Raw genomic sequence first — 23,638 nt, 5'->3', positions numbered from 1 at the left:
AAAAGACTGTACACATGTGTATAAACTAACAGTTGTGTATCTTATATAACCTGATAGTTAGCGAGACTGTACACATGTGTATAAACTAACAGTTGTGTATCTTGTATAAACTGATAGTTAGCGCGACTGTACACATGTGTATAAACTAAAATCTGTATATCTTGTATAAACTAATACTAGCGAGACTGTACACATGTGTATACACTAACAGCCGTGTATCTTATATATACGGAAACTAGCGAGATTTTAGGGATTTTGATTATATTGTTTAATAAATACAATTTACAAAAGACGCAAATACCCTTATGTCAATTAATTTAAAGGGAGGTTACAACATTATAATTACAATGTTGCCATTGTTTAAAAATCTTTAGATGATGTAATCCAATGGCCCAGATTAGTTCACACAGTTCATTGTGGAACCCTACCTATATATATATATATATATATATATATATATATATATATATATATATAGGTTAGGTTCATGCGAGAACCGCGAGAACCAATGTGAACACAACCTAAAATAGCTAAAAAAACCCTAAAAAAACCTAACTCCCACCCCCCCCCCAAAAAAAAAAAAACCTAAACCCCCCACCCCCCCCCCCCCAAAAAAAAAAAAACCTAACCCCCCGCCCCCAAGCTAAATGCTAAAAACTAAAACCTCCAAAAAACCTAAAAAAAAGCTAACCTCCCTCCCTCCCCCCCCCCCTCCAAAAAAAAAAAACCTAAACCCCCCTCCCCCACCCCCCAAAAACCTAAACCCCCCCACCCCCTAAGCTAAAATGTTAAAAACTAAACCCCCAAAAAACCTAAAAAAATAAAAAAAAAATCTATTTTTTTAAAATATTTTTTATGTTAAAATCGCTACTTTTAGTAGCAAAAAAAATTTTATTTAAAAAAAATTAATTTTTTTTTGCTACTAAAAATAGCGATTTTTTTGTAAAAAATATTAAAAAAAAAATTGTGTGTTTTTTAGCTATTTTTAGGTGCAGGATCGTATTCGGACCCGAATGAGTCGTTCAGAAGAGTTTTACTCAGTTTGAACGGCGGAAACAGACAAACTGAGGTCAATTCAGCAACAATATCACTTTAAACTGTCGATTTGATTGATATAATGACGTTTTACAGCTTGACGACACTTCGGCAGCACTTCGTTGCAAAACCGGAAAACTGTTGATATGATTTCGCTTGAATGGCATATATATAGCCATTGTGATTTCGCTTGAACACGTCTCAAGCGGAATCACCATCATTGTTTCAAGCGAAATCTGACATATATACTCGAGCGGAATTAGAACATATGTGATTTCGCTTGAACATGACCTGATGTCATTTCAAGCGGAATCACTACTAATTACCACTTTCTTGTTTTTCGTGCCCTGATCTAACTAGTTATATACAAGACTCGATACAAGACGAAGTCGACAGATGCATGCACCAACATTAGGCATTTTTTGTTGTGTTCACATTGGTTCTCGCGGTTCTCGCAATAAAGGGTTGTTCCTAACGGATCTTTGTCCTATATATATATATATATATATATACACACAAACACTCACACACACACAATAATATAAAAATAATACTTCAAAATCCACATAAATACTTCAAGTTTCAAATAGTATGGTTAAAAAATAAGCAATTAAGCTTAAACATAACAAATCAAGTACCTAGAAATTCAAAAATTAACCAACTTTTGATCGACTAGGACCGATTTTGAGCAAAAAAACCCTGGTCCGATTAGTCCAACTTGAACGACTTTTGACCGACTTTGATCTGGACCGATTTGCTCAAATTTAGGCGATGAACAACCGATTAGCGCCTAGACGCCGATTATTTGGCCGCCTAGACGACTTCTTCAACACTCAATAAAACTATTAGAATGAAACATTACAAAACAAGGGTTAGCAAAAAAAAAAAAAAAACAAATAAAATAAAATAAAATTAAAAAATTTTGAGGTTATGTTTTGAGTATATGATTTCGGGTAAATGATTATATAGTTTTAGGTAATTGGACCGGTTATCACATAATCTCATATCTACATAATATATTTTTTTTAAATGTATAATATCCATCATGTTTTAGATATATCCAACCGAAATGTTTCAGATTTCTAATATACATGTTAGACTCAAGTTTTTTACCATCCATTCATCTAAAGTATACCCGTTGGACTCGAGTCGTTCAAATTCAATTGGAAAGTCGAATTGAATTGATTTTTTGGAATGTTGATCGAATACGAAATCAACTTTCAAAAAAAATAAAAATAAAAAAAATTAGAATTTGGATATAACTGAGGCGGTGTTCCGATTATTTTGGTGTTTTCCTTATTAAATACGCAAACTATCGACAGAATCATATTCTTGGCCCTTCTTCTCTAAACCAACCCTGTCCGTCCGTCTGTCCGGCTACCTTTAGCCTTGGATGTAATACCTCTGATAGATTTTAATACAAATTTGACATATTCACACCGGCATAATCTGTATTTGTGATGGAATTATGTGAGATCTGGTTAGTAGTAGTCTTAGATGGAACTTGGTTCAGGGCGTTTACGTCGTATTTGTTTCGTGCAAGTTGATTTTCTTTCAAATCCCATAATGTGTCTGTCTGTCTGTCTGTCTGGTTTGATTAGATTGCTATCAATGAAATTGGAATGTAAAATAGGGTAAACCTTTGCATCCTCTTTCTTGGTTGTTACATTAACAACAACCCTAATTTTGACATGAGGAGGTGGTATGGTGCTTTTTAAAACCACTGTCCTCAATTCAATAATAGGAATATTACCAAGCTCTTGACTGACTGTTGTAGTTACAAATGCATAATAATAAAATTTGAATTTACAAGTCAAATATTAACCAATTAATTTTCTAAAATGAATCTTTGCTCCTTTTATATTATTTATTGATTGCTTGGTTGGTTGGGCTTAGAAGAATGAATCTGCTCGCTCGTTATTGGGTGTGCAGATCAGATGGGATCATCGTTGAAAGAAAAACTGAATACCTTCAACAGGCAACAACAAAAATGTCAGTCAGACCTTACGAGCATTGCGGCTTCTACAAGGACAGCAGCACCTGCAAGGAAATCACCTGTTCCTGCAGTAAGGTTGCAGCAACTTATTAATAATAAAACAAGGAAGACCACTGTGGGAGCTCAAATCAAATGTGTCATCGATCTACTATATAAGGTACATAATACTTGCCTCCTTTTGTATTGTATTGCTTGTGCATGCATGCATCATCAAAGTAGTAACCTAGTTTTCGTGTATTTACAGTCAAGGCAGTCCTTTACAGCTGAGCAAATAAATGAAGCATGCTATGTTGATGTCAAAGGCAGTAAAGCCGTGTTTGAAAGTTTGACAAAGAACCCGAAAGTTAATTACGATGGAAGCCGTTTCTCTTATAAGGTAAACCAACTCCATTTGTTAACCATTTCTTCATCTGTGTATGAAATATAAACTTGTATGTTGATTGATGTCAGTCGAAGCATAGTGTGAGGGACCAGAAACAACTTCTACGCCTGATACAGACATTTGCAGAGGGTATTGCGGTTGCTGATCTTAAAGATGCATACCCAACTGTCATGGAAGATTTACAGGTAACCACACAATTGTTTGCATCTTATAGGCCGTCAGATGATGTTGAATAAGGTGTTTTGTTTGGTCATCATCAAGCGGCTATCTATGCAATCATGAAACTGATTATTACTTGGTGAATTTCAGGTCCTGAAAGCTGGTCGTCAGATATGGCTACTATCAACTATCGACGCCCAGAAAGAGATAGCGTACCCAAATGATCCGAGGGTCCCCATCAAGGTCGATGATGAACTGAAAGAGTTATTTAGGTCGATTAAGTTGCCACCAGACATGCTGGACATTGAGCAGGACCTACAGAAAAATGGGATGAAGCCCGCAACAAACACAGCTAAAAGAATAGTGATGGCTCAGAATGGTAATATTTTGGTTGAACCAAAACAGGAGAAGAAGACTGGGTTCAGTAAAAGGACAAAACTCACCAATGCTCATCTTCCTGAGCTCTTCCAAACTTGAAGTTAGAGATAATGCTGCTTGCTGGTTGTTGATATGGAAATAAAACTTAATCATGTTTAAACTTTCTGTTAACATATTATTATGCGTTCAAAAACCATCGATGACTTTGTTATAGCTGTAAGAATACTTTTATCATTTTCTTATCAGATATTATTAGATCCGGTGTTGTACAGTTCTATGATTTTTGGTTTACTTGTTTGTTATCTTACAAATATATTGGTTTTATTACTTATAACTTTTACAGATCAGTTAACATGATATTCAAGAGAAGTAGATAACCTTTCCTTTAGCTGTCTTAAATGTGAGATTTTCCTTGGACAATACATGACAACTTGTATGGAACAAGAGTCTTGCAAAGCACCCTCATGGCTTCAACGACGCAAGCTGCCTTTGTATTTTTGAAGATTGATTGGTACCAAAGGGTACAGTTGCTACTGACGGCTTGGTTGGTGCCATTCAGGGATTGCTTTGCTCAGTTGGTTCCGTCAACAATGTTCCCTCCCGATGCAAGAACCTGTTGCTGATGGCATTTGGTGCTGATGCCATTGCTACCAATGAGTAGCAGCATCAACTTGCTGCTTATGGCCATTCATTGTGGTGATTGCAAATTGTTGCTGATGGAAGTTCCTGCTGCTAGGGAACTGTTGAGTCGTCAGCGTTGCTACTGCTGACAAGATGGGGCGGCAACTAGGAATCGGTGCTGTCCCATCGGTAGTCTTAGCCGTGCCTGAGTCACCCCGTTGGCTAATCATGCAAGGTCGACTCGGGGATGCCAAAAAAGTCCTTGATAAAACCTCCAACAGCTTGGAAGAATCCAAGCTTCGGTTGAATGAAATCAAGGAAGCAGCTGGCATCCCTGAAGAATGTAATGACGAATTTGTCCAAGTATCTAAAAGTAGCCACGGTGAGGGTGTATGGAAGGAGTTGTTGATCCATCCGACACCCACCGTCCGCCACATCTTAATGGCGGCTCTAGGCATCCATTTCTTCCAACAAGCAAGTGGAATAGACGCGGTTGTGTTATACAGGCCGAGAACCTTTGAAAAGGCGGGGATAACTAAGGACACACCGCAACTACTTGCAACCATAGCCATCGGATTCGTGAAAACATCCTTCATCTTAGTAGCCACGTTTCTACTCGATAGAGTCGGACGAAGACCCTTATTGTTAACTAGCATAGGTGGCATGATCGTATCGTTAATGACACTCGGTACCACACTAACCATCATTGACCACTCTGATCACAAGATCACATGGGCTGTAGCTCTCAGCATTGCTACGGTACTATCCTTTGTGGCGTTTATTCGATTGGGATGGGGCCGATAGCCTGGGTGTACAGCTCAGAGATCTTTCCATTGCGGCTGCGGGCGCAAGGGTGTAGCATGGGTGTGGCCATGAACAGGGTGGTGCGTGGGTTGATTGGAATGACATTCATCTCATTGTACAAGGCGATTACAATCGGCGGCGCCTTCTTTCTGTTTACGGGTGTCGCGATTGTGGGATGTTTGTTCTTTTATACCTTGTTTCCGGAAACACATGGTAAGAACCTTGAAGAAGTTGAGCAATTGTTTGGGACGTTTTTCATGTGGAGGTCAAGACAAGCAGAATTGGACAGAAAGAAAGAGGCTGAAATGGTAGCCCATAAGGCCTAAAATTAAGTTTAGGCATTAAGATAAGAAAATATGTATGTAAATATGGGGTTTCGAATTATACATTATGTTGTAGTTTGTTCTTGTAATGTTCTTAATGAGTGCTTTCATTTTTATATTTACAGTTATATTGTATTTTATATAAAGTAACTTAAATGATATAGTTAATTACATAATTAGTCCTTGTGCTGTGTCATTTTTCTTGTAACAAGTTTGCATACAACATCTGCCATTAAAGTTTTATGAAGGGTGTGAAAAATAACTAAAACAAGTCGATCTAGAACCTGCGCGTTACGACGAACTTGTCAAACGGGAAAAAATAGACAAAATAAACTTTGAACCCCACACGCACGTTACGACGTGTTAACTCGCAAAATTTTGAACGAACGCAAAACGAAAAACTTGCGAAAGATATGGGGGCCAAAGCTGACGTGTTAACTCGCAAAATTTTGAACGAACGCAAAACGAAAAACTTGCGAAAGATATGGGGGCCAAAGTTGAAAGTAAAAAGTGTTGGGGTTAAATTGTAAAACATAAAAAGCTTTGTGTTAAAAGTAAAAAAAAAAAAAAAAAAAAAAAAAAAAACAAATGGGTTAAATTGTAAAGATGAGATGTTTTGGGTTAGAAGTGAAAAATCTTTTTTTTTTTTTTTTTTGAAATACCCCCTAAACATAGGGTACAACAACATGAAGCCAACATATGTTGTTAATTTATAGTATGGAATTTTTTTTATTGATGATCTAGGTAAACCCTAGCACCCCTGGTGGCGCCCCACCCGAGGCGGTGGCTGCGACCCAGGTGCTAATGTGGCATACTCTCAACGCATGGTCCTACATTGAAGAAAAACTTCAAGGAGCTTTGCTGGAGCTGCTTGGAAGCTAGGAGTATATTGCAAGTTTGTTGGTGACAAGTGGTCATTCAGATATCCCACCCTCCAAAACTATACTTCCTCACTACAAGTTCAAGGGTTTGCAACATATTATTGCAGTTAAAATTAGTAAACTAAATCTTAACGTTTACTAGTCTTAAACTGTGACCCAGAAAATTCAATATTCTTTTACACTTGTATGTTAGACGATTGATAACGAATGATTATCTTTTAACGGTATACGAATCATATTGTGATGTAAAATATAATCTCAAGTCGCCTGGAAGAAAAAACAGAGCCTGCCAAACTGTAGGTCGAGTGATGTTTTCAGTGAGGGAAACCTGATGATGGAATTCCAGATCCACTGGTGTGGTCCGAAAGTCCTCGAGGAGGTATACCATGGATAAAGGCACTAGTACAATATTGTAGGATTATGAAGGGCACAACGTGTTTTAGAGTGCCAATGACAACAGGAAATCAATTATATGAACTTAGGGTCTAAGAGCTTGGCTCCGAGTTTGCTAACGAGCCGCGCCATTTTAAGTTAAACAAGCCGAGCTCAAGGCTCAGTTCACCACTGTTGACCAAAAAAGTAGCCAAATGGTCATTTTAATTAACGCAAAAATAAATCCTCCAGCCCTTGAATTTCAAGGAGACATAAATGGAAAGTTAATTCTCACCATGCATTACAATTACATTACAAACAGAATAAAAAGGCAACACAATAAACAACTTAAAATTGTAAAATGAATTGCCAAAATGCCAATAGATCATCATCGCTCATTGCCAATATACTTGGTATCAAAAGACGCTAAGCGAAAGCAAAAATTGATAACATTTTCTCCAGTTTCTTACGATTTCAGGTAAGGATGTCAAAAAGTCATTTTACCTGTATAATAAAATAAAAATTCTACTGCTGCTGTTTATGCTGATGTGCAGGGTACGTCTTCAGAGACTTTTTTGGATCTGTCTACTGCTGGGTCACTTTTAGCGGCAGGTGGCGGTGGTAATGGCCTATTTGGATGAATTTCGGTTACTTTTTCTGGTGGAATATCAAACTGCAATCAAACAGATGGTGTTACTTTTAATCACAAGGTCAAAGTTTTTATGCTTGCAGGCCTATGAAGGTGTTCCGGTTTTAACGGTTTATGAGCACCCCTAGTTTCTAATGAATAAAGTACCCAAGATAAGCACAGAGTTTAGAAAAACTTGTGGACCGCAATCGATATGACCAACAACTTGGATAGGAATTTTACCAGAAAGGATGTATCCCTTTGAGACAAAAGGAATGGTGGGTGTTATGTGCAGTTTAATGCGCACAACTTATTTGAAATCTTGTGATTCTTAATAACCAAATACCATCTAGCAAATTCAAGTTGACCTATCTCATAATGCTATGAAATCGCGTTTATGTAATTATAGAGGAGTAGTAACTTAAATAAGCTGACCTTATAGCCACAGCCGGAGACACAAGCATGAAAGCAATCCTGAAGAAAAATACATTTTTACTTTAGCTGTTGAGACAACCCATTGATAAGTAAATATACGCAATTAATTAATCTCTCTCCAAATCAAGCTAAGAGTTGATGACGCCAGGCAATATAAGAAGAAAAACCTGTGAATAGCTCGCAGAACCAGGAGACCTATCAATGTAAGCACTCCACTGCTGATCTTTTAAAACTGGGTCTTTGTAGCATATCTCATCACACTCGCTCAAGCCTGAAAAATTGTCACATCAAATAAGACCATAGACACATCTAAAGCACTGTAAGACATAATAATCAGAGCCCTGAGAAATAAAAAGTTGTCCCAAATACTTTATATATATTACACAAATGTGTACATATAGGGGAGCGTTGTATACAAAACCGACTTTAAGTAAAGACCCACGCACGAGAATTGCAATAAATACTTGTAGGTAGCAATAACTAGATGCAGTAGGAGAGAGAAAGATAGGTGGTTATGCGGCCTCAACATAACCACCTGATGTATCACATTTAAAGCAATCGGAGTCTATGTATTTATAGCATGTCTGTACTTAAACTTAGTTTGGTACTGAGCGTCCATAATATAAATGAAGCGAAGCAAAAACAAATCAAAAATTTCATAGTACAAAGTTGAAAAAGCAAAAGTGGTACTTACATTCCTCCCATGTATCACCATCAGCATTACACCCTTTCTTACAGAATACCCTCCCTGCAAGAGGCCCGAAACAGTTTTTGTGAATCACCACAAAACAAACTGAATTTCTTATTACTCATGAATGAGATAGATGCTAATAATAATAAAGTTAAAAACACAACAACGATAAAGAAAGCAGTAGCTGTAAGTAACGATTAATTATGAAAACAAAATAGGGTTACCGTCCGTCATAATGATGAAAGACAAGAGGCCAAATATAAAAACTAGCAACTATTTAAATAAATGAGCATTTTGCTGATGATAAGGTTTAGATTCATTAGGAAGCATCTAAGCTTGTCTTACTTACTACCGGAAGACTAATTTGGTTGTGAAGCAAGCATTAAGGCAAGGGTATTTGGGTGTTTGGTGAGCATAGGATAACGTGAAAAATCATAAAGCAAGTAAATAAGTCGAAAACCACATCATCTGCTTGAAAGATTTATGAACTGGTAGGAAGGAAAGCAGCAAGCGGTATGTATGTATGTAGATGATACAACAACAACAACAACAACAACAACAACAACAACAACAACACAGATTTCTTTTTGAGTTGACAGACAGACAATCCATTTCAAAGAAGGTCCCTTTAAAACATACAACATTACCATCTTCCTTCCATCATTACCACATAAATAAAGAACAACATGCTATGCTATGCTATCCTATCCTATCCGTATCAATTTCGCAGTGAAAACGTAGCTGTACCGATTACAATTCACAATTAACATGGGGAAAGGAACACCAAAGAGTGATACAGAAAGAATTAAAGATAAACATAATGAACTGGGTGGGTTGACCAATAACTTACAAGGAATCTGCATCAAAGCAGCGTATTTGTTCGTGCATTGATTGCCGCATGGGGGTGTCCATTGTTGTGGAATCATGTTTAGAATTTCGAATTTCAATTTTGGTCGCCTGGATTTCCAGAAGAAGAAGATGGTGGTGGTGAGAATTTTGGGGAAAAGAGGTGGAGAAACGCTCTCAGCGCCAGGGTATTTCTGTCATTTCTCTACCCTCTTGCTAAACTTGTTTTCTTTTTCAAACGTGTTACAAATACAAAGTACAAACTAGCTAAAATTGTTTTCTTTTTCAAACGTGTTACACAAATACAAACTAGAGTAATTATTTGGTTTCACACACTTTCATTTAAAAAGGATTTTTCTTATATTCGGGTCCTTGTGGATTTCATACCTCAATCGATGGCAAAAACATCGGAGTGAGACGAAATTAATTGCTCATTACACATAACACTAAAAGTGACAATAGAATTTAAATAAACCAATTTCATTTCATTGCTTAACAATTATCAAATTACAATACAAGGAAATTCAAATACAACATGTTTCAAATACAACAAAACAAATTACAACATAACATAGTACAAAACTTGATACAACAACGTAATCTACGATTTCTAGGTGTGTATCTAAAGCATCGTCGCTACGCCCAATTTTCATATCATCATCCTGCAATATGTTAAAATACATGGTTCAATACAAACGTATTGGCGAGTATACAAGTTTTGATACATAGCATAGTAATAAAAGTTTAAACGAATCCACATGGCACACTAGTTATTCAAGATTTACATTAAACTGACATGTGAACAAACAAGTCAACCTAAGGTTTAACGCAAGTAAAAGACTTAACATGACTTCATGTTCCCCTGGGCGGTGCGTTCTATACATGTTAAGGGCAAGCTCGTACGAAGTTAATGACAAGTTCAACACAAAACGAACAAACCCAGATTAAAGAATCAAGTATAACGTTGCATGTATGTATTGGATTGTTTGTGCATTTTGTATAAAAGTCTAAGGGGCTGTTTGTTTAGCTCTTAATGAGGCTCTTAATGATTCAGACCTCTTACTGGTTCAGCACTTAATGGTTCAGATTGTTTGTTTCGTGAGCAGATGTCGGAATGGTTCAGACATTTGCCTCTGAATGGTTAAGTTTTATACTGAGTCGGAATGGTTAAGACCTCTAATGTTTATGTCTAATGTAAATTATGTAATGTGTATCCAAAATATCATGTATGGTAAGTGAAATATGTCAACTAAACCATAGGTAAAATGCACAAAAACAAGGTATTGAAGTAAAACATGGTTTAAATCAAAGTTATGTTTTGTGGAATAAATGCATGCTATACTGATACAAACATCTATGCGGTATTGTGAAAATGCATACATTCAAGCCTTGTGACTGTGGCGATAAACCCCTAAACGAATTTAAAGGTCTATCTGTGTTATGTTTATCGAATTCGGTCATTCCTTCCATCCAAACATACCTAGGATGTCAGGAACGGGAGTTGTCAATTCCTATGGTACCACTACCTACTAACGAACGGCGTGGTCAATGTTAATGAATGTATATTGTCCCATTTAAACAAACCAAATGACATACCAAAATGTAAGCATGTGATGTGATGTAAATGTACTAAGTATGCAACAAATGAACATACATAGCATGTGATGTGATGTAAAACAATGTACTAAGTATGAACTAAATGAACATACATAGCATAAAATGTAATGTAAAACGATGTACTAAGTATGCACTAAATGGACATACATAGCAAAAACACAATGAAATCGTGTACTATAAGTGTACTAATGAACATAACAAGCATATGATATGAAAACATGGAAAGCACGAAAGTAACAAGTAGGCACATGTGTTTCACCCCAAAATGTTTGAAAAACAGTAAAAGAGGGGACTATGTACTCACTTGAGATTGCTTAATAGTCTTTAGATAACCACCAAGAAACGGTAGAAGGATCACAGAATCAAACGGCACTTAGTATAAGTAACTATATTAATAACCGGACCTAACTCGGAAGATCGGATAGTATGAGGTTTCGTAAACCAAATGAGTATTGGAACTCATATGATATGGTTCAACAAACCCTACATACTAAAATGAAACCTATGCTAAGTGCTTACGACCCATTACGACTCGTTAAGATAGCTTACGCTACTTTAACGCGTCGTTCACGTAAAACGCGTTCGGAACGCCTAACTAGTCCTATGACAAGTATTATATGCCTTAACATGTCTAATAATGTTACCTAATCAGTTTAGATGTCAAAATTTAGGTTACATATGCTTAAAATGAATTTATGCGCAAAAAGGGCATTTTGGTAATTTTCCTAAGGCATATAAATTACCTATCATACCACTAACTAAACGAAGTGACCATAAGGTATAACCTCGGAAGGTTATCCCCTATACAACTATGGTCACCTAATGTGTTTGGTCGGATCCTAATGATCGACCAAACGGGCCGGGTTCGAAAGTATAAGCGGTTGTTTAGACCGCTTACCTTACGACCCTACATAAGCACTAAACCTAAAGTGACGAGCTAAACATGTTAAAACATGTTTAATGAAGTTTGAAAAACAGGTTTGGTATCAAAACAAACAGTTTTGATACCTAAAAGTAGTTTGGTTACAAAATACGCAAGAATACGCATTTTGGCCGAAACTACGACTCGCCACTATGCCTAGATAACGTGGTAATCAGTAGGTATAGTCATAAGAGACTAAAACCATCATGATTACGCTCACGTTATGAAGTTCAAACGAACTTTGTATTGACCATAAATTGGTCAATGCAGAAAGTCAAATAAAGTTTGACTTTCACGCTAAAAATGCATAAAAGAACGAAAGAGGACTTACAAAAGGTCCAAGGAGGTTTGATCCAATTTATTCTCAGGTATGAAGTGCAAGACTTCAACTTAGAGAATGAAAATCAGATCAAATGTGAGTTTGAGAGCAAAGGGGTGGGGTTTATATAGTTTTTGCACAACCGTTAAGATCGTTCATCGTAAAACGAGCTTCGATCTCATCCGTACACATGTGCCCATGGTTTTATGAAACCATGGGAGCCCTTAGTTTCATTAAAACCATGTGCAAATGAGGGGAACAGCTGGAACAAGCTGGAATTTAGATTTTCCATTTTGGTCCCTTCCTAAGATAACTATGGCAGAATGTCGATTTTGGTCCCTGAATGTGCAAAACATGGTTTTCGATGCATTTTTGACACGTTTAAGCCCCAATAATCCAATTTCAAGGCTCTAAAATGAAGTTCAAGTATAGGGAACATGAAACATGCTCAAAAATATCTCGTATGTCGGTTCGTTTGGTCGTACGGTTGCGTTGTTCGGTTAATTACAACGAAACACGAACGAATGCGAAAAACGATCCAAATTACGCGACGAATGGAATTTTATCATGCCAATCAGTAAAATAAAATATTTTAATGATTACATAAAGTTTTGGATGTCCGGATGTATTCAGAACGTAAGATATGCGCGAAAATGCAAATTTATACACTTTTTGACGCTTTTAGTCCCTGAATGACCAAAAAGTTTATTTTAGTACACCGAACCCCTCAAAGCCTATTTCTAAGATATGTAAAGGATATTTAGGGTATGTTTAACTTATGGTCATGTTCCGGAATGTTCGTTACAGTACAAATCGACATACTTTGGCAGTTTGTCGAATTTAGTCCCTGTAAGCGAATAAACTTGATTTCGGCACACCAAACCTTCCAAAACTTATTTCTAAGTTAGGTAAGGGTTATTTAAGGTATGTTAAGCCCATGTCACTGTTCTGGAGTGTTTGTCGCATTAAACTAATTATATTTACGCATCAGTACGCATATAACCTTCCAGAAAGCGATTTAGAGCCCGAAATCAAACAAGAATTGATATGTGTAACTGATACACATATTTATACAAATCCCAAGTATGAAATGCAATATTTCATTGATTCGGTATCTGTATTACGGCCGTGGAGGCACAGGTGTCACACTAGGGCCGTCGGCGACGCCCTTTAGAAAAGCCCGTCGGCCAAAAATGTGCGTATCCAGGAAAACAAGGCGTCGGAGAAAAACAACATCAGGCGAGCCAGTGGCCGATGGGGTCCCCCTAGTCGGCGATGGGCTCCCATTTGTTCAGTCGCGAAACTTGTGTTTTCTTGATCTTTTGATGAGTTTAAACGGATCTTGAGCCATTGAAGTCGGGAGTTACACATTCTTGAGAGTTTGAATTGAGTTCTTGGAGCCTATTCTCACCACCACTTGAATTCCATTCCATCAAGAACGCCGAATCATCAACCGAATCACAATCACTTACATCCTACCCCTAACCAATTCTTCAACCCATTCATCCATTCATTCTCATCATTCCACCACAAACCCTAAACCACCATTTTCATCATCATCAAGGTTTCAAGATGCTTAAGTTCAAGATCCTAATATCCGGTGATTAAGTTCCTTCAACCATGAGCGGCTAATCACCTTGGTTTCACCCCGGTGTAGGTAGTTGTATTATCTAGCGTTTCGATTTGTGTTTAGTTTTGACTTGTATGACAAATTGTGTTTTGATTTTGAACACCTTTGATAATTGCCGTGTATTTGAATTGGATTTTCAAATTGTCGAACGATGATAAAGTTATGACTTTGTGAAATGAATTTATGCACTTATGCGTTATCTTGGTTAGGATTTACTTGTGTTGATTACTGTCACATCCCAACCGATGGCGGAATCATCGGGGCGCGACACTAGGCGAATCAGATTGCTCAAGAGAATCCATAACAACTAAATTGCGACAGTATTTATTACACTTGTTATCCCATACCAACAAATAATACAATCACATAAGTCATCACAGATTTCTTGTCCTCTCGAACAATACAAATCCGACAACATAAATTTTAGGTGAGTTTCTAGACTTCCTAGCTTGATTTGATGTAGACTGCGACCTAACCTGCAACATACGTTAAAATAATGTCAATACAATAGTATTGGCGAGTATACATGTTTGATATGTAGTAGTGTAATAGATAATGGCTGTGAATTTCCACATACATAAACGTAATACACGACATATATACTCACAAAACTGATACTACCAGCTAAGTCCTCGAGCTGCGATTGCGATTGCTAAACTAGACCCCGTCGGGTGCAATAGTACTATACTAGTCATGGTAGGACGTCGCAAGTATAAGTCCTAGCACATATGTAACTAGAATCACGTATAACTATGCACGTAAGTCATGCGCAAGTGATAAATTTTTTAAGCATTTGATGTAATTCGATTTGATAGCAACGTATGTTACACCCAAAGGTGCAAAAGCAAAAAGGGTTCAAGTATACTCACAGTCGGTGCTCAGCAAGTAAACACAACTTGGTTGGATTGAAAGGAACGCGTCTGAGATTAGCCTGGTTGCAGATTGATAGCGTGAGCGTTGTATAGTGCCTTAAACGGTGGCGAGTGAACCAAGTGTCAAATGGTAATCCGATCGGATGGCAATGCGATCGGATGGCCAGTCGATCGGGTGGCAATCCGTTCGGATGGTTATTCGACTGGATTGTCACCTCGTTTGTTAAGGATGTGTTCGTGCATGATGGTTTGCCTTTTGAAGTTTTCGTTGTAGCATTTTGAAAACAGAGAAGTATCTCTACCTTTCAGGTTGGTCGATCGGGTGGCTGTTCGATTGGACAGTGATCCGATCAGCGAGACACTTTGGTTGATGATAGGTTCGTAGCAGACTGGTCACTCGATCGAGCGGCAATCCAATCGGGTGACAATCCGTTGGAACTGATGTGCGATGAAGATTCGTAAAATGTTTAAGTGTTGAGGATCCAAAAGTCAACCGATCGGATGGTCGTTCGATCGGACGTCAATCCGATCGGACGTCAATCCGTTCGTCATTCAGATCTTTGAATGTTTGAAAATCGTTTAAGTCTTGATACCAAGTTCAATCCGATCGGTTTGCAGGTCGATCGAGTGGCAGTCCGATCGGGCGGCAATCCGTCCCGCAATCTGATCGTCTTATAACTTGAGTGTTTTGCTAAGTTTTGGCAATTTGATCGAGACGGTATGACTACGAGCTAAACAATGGAACTCTACCAAGTCCAAGTCATCGGATCGGATGGGAATCACCCCGTCCGATCACTTAACTGTTCTTGACGGTTGTTCGTGTTCAACACGATAAGCCGGTCATCTCGTTGATAGGAATCAGTTCTCAAACCGACACATCCCTAACGAATGAGTAGAAGATCTGAATGAGCCCTGGTTCTATCGGTTTTTGAGTAAAAGTTAAGAAAGTTTGAAGAAAACCTTGAAAAAAACTTAGATTCGGCTTAGACCGCGACGTGCATTTCGTGTCATTGCTCGTCGACCTGTAGGTGAGATTTGTGTTTAAACACCATGGAATCTATCATATCCGGACTGTTCTTGGTGAGATGAGGTCACACTTCATTGTTCCTAAGAACTCCATGATGACATCACCTTGGAACGGCTCAAATCCGAGGATTTAATGGTGAAAATGTGAGATTTGATGGTGAAAAAGATGAAGGAGTGCGTGTAGATCATAGAAGTACAAGGTTTGAGGTATAAACTTACAAGAATTGCGAGAAATCGAGAGAAAAACGGCGAGAAGGCATCTGGTCGAGAGAGTGCAGTCACATCAACTGTTGTTGATGTGACAAGTGGGGTATCTATCTATAGGCAAAGGAGGAGAAAGGCGGTGCAGTGCATCGGATCGGATGGCTATCCGATCAGTTGGCTGTCCGATCGGATGGCTGTCCGATCGGATGGCCATTCGATCGAACTGCCATTCGATCAAACGCCTCCGGCGAGCTAAGTTTTGGCGTTCCGTTTCGATTGTTAAGTGTTGCGATAGTTTGGTTACACATTCTCATCCACATTTTCATATATTTATTATAATTAGCCACGTTGGGTCGTATATACATATCTATATTTTAAAGTTGCGACATCATAACCGGGTTTCGTTTCGAATATGCGTTACTTTGCGACGCTTCACGGTTATCGAGGAGGGTAGAATAGGTCCTCATTCAACGTCATCGTGAACGTTAATGTGTGTGATGCGATGTGCGTTTTCTTGAGTATCAAGTTGCACTGCGACACATCACGGCTATCAAGGAGGGTAGAATTGGTCCTCACTTGACATCTTCGTGGTTTTCAGCAAGTGCAATGTGATGTGATAGCGATAAAGTATGCGTAATATGCGAAAATACTGCGATATATGCGATATAGGTACATTATGATCCAAATCTCTGGTGCTAGGCGTAACGAGTATAACGAGTAGTAACAACGCATGAACGTGCGGGTTGTTACAGTCTCCACTGCTTTAGGAAATTTCGTCCCGAAATTAATCCACAAGAAGGGTCGCGAGAGTTGCTGCGAGCGAGTAATCGATAAAGCGACGAGATAGCGAGCGATCGATAGAGAATTAACGCGCGAGAGCATTGCAAAGACTAAGCGAGAGCGACGAGTGATACGATTTGAACAACCAAAAGCAATAACACACACGAGAATGCGATCCCCAGCGTTTTAAATTTCCGAAAAGCCGATTAATTTGGAGAACTTGTTTATGAAGATCTTCTCATGACGCGTCATTAACTGTATCGATGTTCACACCAGCACTATGGGAAGGGTTTTGTTAGGTTACTAATAGATTTGAGGGTGTTTAAAACTCGTTTTACGAAATTTACGAAATTTTCTCGTCATGCGGCAGCAACTTGAGTCGATCGTCACACCATCCTTACAAGAAAATCTCGTTTTGTACAGAGGTTTTGATCAAATTTTAGAAAAAGTTTTGTAAGAAGTGGTTTGGTTTAAACTTTGGGTAAACAAAGCTTTTTAATAATATCAAAATTTAGTTTTTTTTTTCACAGTCGGCCCCGCATGGCACTTTCCCACGAAAGTTCGACAATATGGTTAAAACACTTATATATAGGAAGTACCAGCGGCGTATCCACCATGCTTTTGCCATATGGCTTCCGTCTCGTGAGGCAGTGTCATACGTGTCGACATAGTACAAACAGATTTGCAATGACTTGATCCAAACGGGAAAAGGGTTGGATCAAGTCTTGGAAGGCGAACTGAGTGATGAAGTCGTTTTCGAACTCAGTTTGGCGACACGAGCGAGTGCGATAGGCGGTAAGCGGTACACGAAAATTTGATAGCACAAACACCAAACACCAAACATAGTAAGCGAAGACGGCGGCGATTAACGTAAAGCGATAAGCGGCAAGCGAAAAGCGATGAGCGATAGCGACAACCGTCGAGCGATAAGCGATAGTTGATACGTTGCAAGCGATGGAGACATGCCATTCGATTGGATTTGAACAACATCACAATTTCAACTAACATTAGCCCACATGGCCTTTTTCCATGAAAGTCTGCTGATACGGCTAAAACACCACCATGTCTTAGTCTTATTAGTTTCGTCTCGTGAAGCGAGGTCATGTGTGCGAACATAACGCAGATAACACAATTAACGATAGGCGATAGCGATAAGCGATAAGAGTATCGAAGCGATGACATAGTTGCCAGAAGCGTTAAGGCGAAGGGTGACGAGCAATGAGCGGTACTCGTCAAGTGATCCACGATACGCTATTCACAGCAAACGATACACAGTAAGCGGTAAGCGATAGAGTGATACAAACAAAATATGCGATTAGGCGAAAACACCATAAGCGATAGCGATCCACATAATAAGCGATTGAGATTGCGAACACACAATAAGTGATAGCGCGAGACACATAATAAACGATTGCGATTTGCCAGATAGATTCTAGCGATAATGCGATTACGAGCGTGTTGACTTACGAAAATCTGGCGGTTACACGCTTTGAGTTGCGATTGATATCGTTACGCCTTGCGATGTAGTGTAGTGTGTTGAAAATAACCACAATAGTATAATAGGTCTACGTTCCAACTCCACATGGCACTTTCTTCACAAAACTTTGGTTAGCATGGCAAAACACCATCATGTTTCAACCATACGCCTCTGTTCCGTGAATAGGTGTCACACTTCGTCAGATATGGTCAAGACGCTTATATATAGGAAGTACCAGCGGCGTATCCACCACACTTAACCATGCCCGGAACGTTGAAGCATCATTGAAACTTACTATGATCTCCGTGCACTAACCAAAATAATCCCGTGTACACCCGTGATTAATTTGATTCTTGCACGTTTATCGTACCTTATCTCAATAACGCATAGTAGGGTGAAATGCATTATATAGTACATTATGCTAACCTATAGATTGTGTGCGAGTATAAGAGAGAAATAGATTCCACATGCGTCGAGAGATGGAATACGTTTTCATACATAAAAGAAATTGACGGCGATAAGTGGTACTTATTGCAACAATATTAGAAGCAAAATAACGTTGTTGTGGAGTACTTTTGCGAAGACTACGGTTGTTGCTAAAACTCCTCAAGGTTGCGGTCCTGTGCGGCAGTTCTGGGTAAAATGACCATACCAGTTGCAATTGTCGCAATAACGACAGTTAGCTCCTGGTGGGTGATGATACATACACATGAGGCACAGGGGATGGCTTCCGGTGTAGGCGCGCTTCACAAGAACGGTGGTAAATCGTAGCGGAGTGGGGTTTGGAATTTCATCTACGCTTAGTTCTTTTCGCTTATGGCTGAGCTCGTTGCGATCCTGAGATGATGCAGTGTCGTTGGCGGATTCGTCTGATGATTCGCTAGAGATATCATCGGAGGAATCTTCAGAATAATCGTCGGCAGAATCATTGGAAGAATCGTCGGATGAATCGATGACGATTGCTTGGTGAGCTTGTTTGATAGGATTCTTGGAGAAGAATCCATCCAAGACTCGTTTGTCGTTGATTTCTGCGGCCAAGCGGTAGGTTTCTTCGATGGTAGCAGGTCTTGCAGCTTCGAAAAAATCGCCCACACATTCAGGCAAGCCGCGAATGTACTTTGTGATGGCTTTTTCTGAAGTGTTGACGTGACTTGGGTAAATTATGCTAAGCTGTTTGAACTTTGCGGTGTAGCCAGCATTGTCACCTTCGACTTGTTTGATTTCCCAAAATTCGTCTTCTAGTTTCTAGACCTGGTGGGGAGGGCAGTACTCCTTCTTCATGAGCTCCTTTAGCTCATCCCAAGAGAGAGCATAAGCCGCGGAGATCCCACGGTTGTTATGTTCGGCGGTCCACCAGTCGAGTGCTCGCGATTGAAATACTCCAGTAGCGCAAGTAGTACGAAAACCATCGGGACACCTACTCTGTCGAAGGGTAACTTCGATAGAATCGAACCACTGGAGTAGTTGGGACACACCTCCTTCACCCGTGAACTCCATCGGGTCACAAGCTTTGAAGTGTTTATTGAGGAAAGCAGATTGTGGCGCTTCCGTCTTAGAGTCTTCCGGGGTTCGAGAGTTGCTGAGAGAGTGCACTTGAGCGACAATTTGAGGAATGACCTTGGCCACAAGCGAGGCAATCCTCTTTTCGGTGCTTCGTTTGGCTCTTCTCCTAGCTGCTCGTCTCGAGATAGAGTTGTTGGAAGGCATCTAGACAGAGAGAAAGATTTGGAGTGAGATTCGATCATAATGATTTTGAGTTTTGTGATGCGATTGAGTGCGATCAAAACTTGTAGGGAGTAATATAATAGACTTCACATAGGGGCCACATAGGAGACATGAGATTCCTAAGTTCTCACACAATTGATTTGCTTGTATATATAAATAGTTGTAGTTTATGCTTATACACATAAATATCAGTGTAGAATGCGCGAGGACGCGACGAAGAGAGAGAGAGCGAGAGCGTAAGTGAGTAATTAGCCATTAGTTTTGTTGCGAACATTCGATTTTCATTTTAGATTGCGATAGCTGTGCGAGTTGTGCGTTTTGTAAATCAAGGAGCGAAAATTGATAAATCGAGAAATCGATAAAACGTAAAGTTTTAAATCATAAACACATAAGCGTAAATAGATCCCATATAGCCTAAAATCGACGATTCGTAAGCTAGAAGATAGATAGAGTGCCTCGGGTGTTTACGCATCGACTACCCAAGGTATCTCAACTATAACCAACCAGCTCGTGCACGCGCGTTGCCCTAGAAGGCTTATGCTTCCATTGGGATGCAGCTCATGGAATTCGTCTTCTTTGGTCTTCGCGTGGCTCGAGTTATCGTTATAGTCACGTCCTTGGTGAGAGCTTTTGAAAATCATTTTATAAAGAGCGGAGCGGTTTATTAAGGTATGGGTTTCACCCCTGACGTAATAACTTCGCTCCTAACTGTGGTTGTGCTCTTCGAATAAATTTGGGAGTTCCACTAGATTTTGAAATGGAGGCTTTCGTTGAGATATGGACGTCACTCCTAACTCAACGGAAGGTTCTCTTGCTAGAAAAATGCGCTGAGTGAGCGATCTTGTCGAGAGTTCTTGGTTTTCACGCCTGATCTCGACTAGACCACCCGGTTGTGTTACGCGAATATTTTCGAAAACGTGTGTATTGTGTTAGCCTTAGGAAAGGCCAAGTAACATTCCAGCCTTAGGAAAGGCTCTTCGCGTGAAGTTGTAGACTGCGGGGTTCACGCGAAGTAGTAGCTTTTAGCGAATTCGAACGAGAGTATTAAGTAGGCCCGTGCAAATCCTATTGGGTTCGCACGAGTCGGCCTGTAGGTACCTAGACTATTGACTAGGTCGTTTTAAGACATTGACCCGGACTAGGTCAAGTCTTGCCTAATTCCCTATAGTTATGGCTTTGATACCAATCTGTCACATCCCAACCGATGGCGGAATCATCGGGGCGCGACACTAGGCGAATCAGACTGCTCAAGAGAATCCATAACAACTAAATTGCGACAGTATTTATTACACTTGTTACCCCATACCAACAAATAATACAATCACATAAGTCATCACAGATTTCTTGTCCTCTCGAACAATACAAATCCGACAACATAAATTTTAGGTGAGTTTCTAGACTTCCTAGCTTGATTTGATGTAGACTGCGACCTAACCTGCAACATACGTTAAAATAATATCAATATAATAGTATTGGCGAGTATACAGGTTTGATATGTAGTAGTGTAATAGATAAAGGCTGCGAATTTCCACATAGATAAACGTAATACACGACATATATACTCACAAAACTGATACTACCAGCTAAGTCCTCGAGCTGCGATTGCGATTGCTAAACTAGACCCCGTTGGGTGCAATAGTGCTATACTAGTCATGGTGGGACGTCGCAAGTATAAGTCCTAGCACATATGTAACTAGCATCACGTATAACTATGCACGTAAGTCATTCGTAAGTGATAAATAGTTTAAGCATTTGATGTAATTTGATTTGTAGCAACGTATGTTACACCCAAAAGTGCAAAAGCAAAAAGGGTTCAAGTATACTCATAGTCGGTGCTCAGCAAGTAAACACAACTTGGTTGGATTGAAGGGAGCGCGTCTGAGATTAGCCTGGTTGCAGATTGATAGCGTGAGCGTTGTATAGTGCGTTAAACGGTGGCGAGTGAACGAAGTGTCAAATGGTAATCCGATCGGATGGCAATGGCAATCCGTTCGGATGGTTATTCGATTGGATTGTCACCTCGTTTGTTAAGGATGTGTTCGTGCATGATGGTTTGCCTTTTGAAGTTTTCGTTGTAGCATTTTGAAAACAGAGAAGTATCTCTACCTTTCAGGTCGGTCGATCGAACGGTCGGTCGATCGGGTGGCAACCCGATCGGGTGGCAACCCGTTCGGGTGGCTGTTCGATCGGACGGCGATCCGATCAGCGAGACACTTTGGTTGATGATAGGTTCATAGCAGACTGGTCACTCGATCGGGCGGCAATCCGAATGGGTGACAATCCGTTGGAACTGATGTGCGATGAAGATTCGTAAAATGTTTAAGTGTTGAGGATCCAAAAGTCAACCGTTCGGATGGTCGTTCGATCGGACGTCAATCCGTTCGTCGTTCAGATCTTTGAATGTTTGAAAATCGTTTAAGTCTTGATACCAAGTTCAATCCGATCGGTTTGCAGGTCGATCAAGTGGCAGTCCAATCGGGCGGCAATCCGTCCCGCAATCTGATCGTCTTGTAACTTGAGTGTTTTGCTAAGTTTTACGATTTGATCGAGACGGTATAACTACGAGCTAAACAATGGAACTCTATCAAGTCCAAGTCATCAGATCGAATGGGAATCACCCCGTCCGATCACTTAACTGTTCTTGACGGTTGTTCGTGTTCAACACGATAAGCCAGTCATCTCGTTGATAAGAATCAGTTCTCAAACCGACACATCCCTAACGAATGAGTAGAAGATCTGAATGAGCCCTGGTTCTATCGGTTTTTGAGTAAAAGTTAAGAAAGTTTGAAGAAAACCTTGAAAAAAACTTACTTTGTGTTTATACACCATGGAATCTAACAGATCCGGACTGTTCTTGGTGAGACGAGGTCACACTTCATTGTTCCTAAGAACTCCATGATGACATCACCTTGGAAGGCCTCAAATCCGAGGATTTAATGGTGAAAATGTGAGATTTGATGGTGAAAAAGATGAAGGAGTGCGTGTAGATCATAGAAGTACAAGGTTTGAGGTATAAACTTACAAGAATTGCGAGAAATCAAGAGAAAAACGGCGAGATGGCGTCTGGTCGAGAGAGTGCAGTCACATCAACTGTTGTTGATGTGACAAGTGGGGTATTTATAGGCAAAGGAGGAGAAAGGCGGTGCAGTGCATCGGATCGGATGACTGTCCGATCGGTTGGCTGTCCGATCGGATGGCTGTCCGATCGGATGGCCATACGATCAAACGCCTCCGGCGAGCTAAGTTTTGGCGTTTCGTTTCGATTGTTAAGCGTTGCGATAGTTTGGTTACACATTCTCATCCACATTTTCATATATTTATTATAATTAGCCACGTTGGGTCGTATATACATATCCATATTTCAAAGTTGCGACATCATAACTGTAACATACCAATTTTTATCATATAAATTATAAGGTTTAGTTAAATTAAACACTAGTAACTAGTTTATTAATGATATAAATAGTCAACCCAAATAGTTTTAAACACTATTTTATAAAGTTGGTTGAAATATT

The 23,638-nt window shown here is 39.5% G+C and overlaps 2 protein-coding genes and 1 pseudogene across 5 annotated transcripts; 2 read left to right on the top strand and 1 right to left on the bottom strand.

Moving 5' to 3' along the window:
- Positions 1–2,297: 2,297 nt before the first annotated feature.
- LOC110944396 (general transcription factor IIE subunit 2) lies at positions 2,298–4,221 on the top strand. Of its 4 annotated transcripts, none has more exons than XM_022186064.2 (5): positions 2,298–2,430; positions 2,968–3,188; positions 3,276–3,407; positions 3,482–3,598; positions 3,723–4,221. In XM_022186064.2, exons 2-5 carry the CDS (start codon positions 2,973–2,975, stop codon positions 4,047–4,049), a joined length of 792 nt encoding a protein of 263 aa, XP_022041756.1. In that variant the 5' UTR covers positions 2,298–2,430; positions 2,968–2,972; the 3' UTR covers positions 4,050–4,221. The 4 variants fall into 4 exon arrangements, with proteins under 4 accessions (XP_022041756.1, XP_022041751.1, XP_035846346.1 ...); XM_022186059.2 differs by having other exon boundaries at positions 2,308–2,515; XM_035990453.1 differs by having other exon boundaries at positions 2,342–2,515; positions 2,935–3,188.
- Positions 4,222–4,724: 503 nt separating this feature from the next.
- Positions 4,725–5,779, top strand: LOC110934882 (annotated as a pseudogene).
- Positions 5,780–7,230: 1,451 nt separating this feature from the next.
- On the bottom strand, positions 7,231–9,731 carry LOC110944387. Its single transcript, XM_022186052.2, has 5 exons — positions 9,556–9,731; positions 8,709–8,762; positions 8,182–8,285; positions 8,015–8,053; positions 7,231–7,624 (listed from the first exon to the last, which is right to left on the bottom strand). The coding sequence occupies exons 1-5, from the start codon at positions 9,629–9,631 to the stop codon at positions 7,490–7,492; spliced, it is 408 nt and encodes a 135-aa protein (XP_022041744.1). The 5' UTR covers positions 9,632–9,731; the 3' UTR covers positions 7,231–7,489.
- Positions 9,732–23,638: the final 13,907 nt, after the last annotated feature.

The sequence above is a fragment of the Helianthus annuus genome, chromosome 1, assembly GCF_002127325.2.
Source record: "Helianthus annuus cultivar XRQ/B chromosome 1, HanXRQr2.0-SUNRISE, whole genome shotgun sequence".
Taxonomy (NCBI): domain Eukaryota; kingdom Viridiplantae; phylum Streptophyta; class Magnoliopsida; order Asterales; family Asteraceae; genus Helianthus; species Helianthus annuus.
The sequence above is the reverse complement of the archived record's forward strand: the minus strand, read 5'-3'. Positions and strand labels throughout refer to the sequence as shown.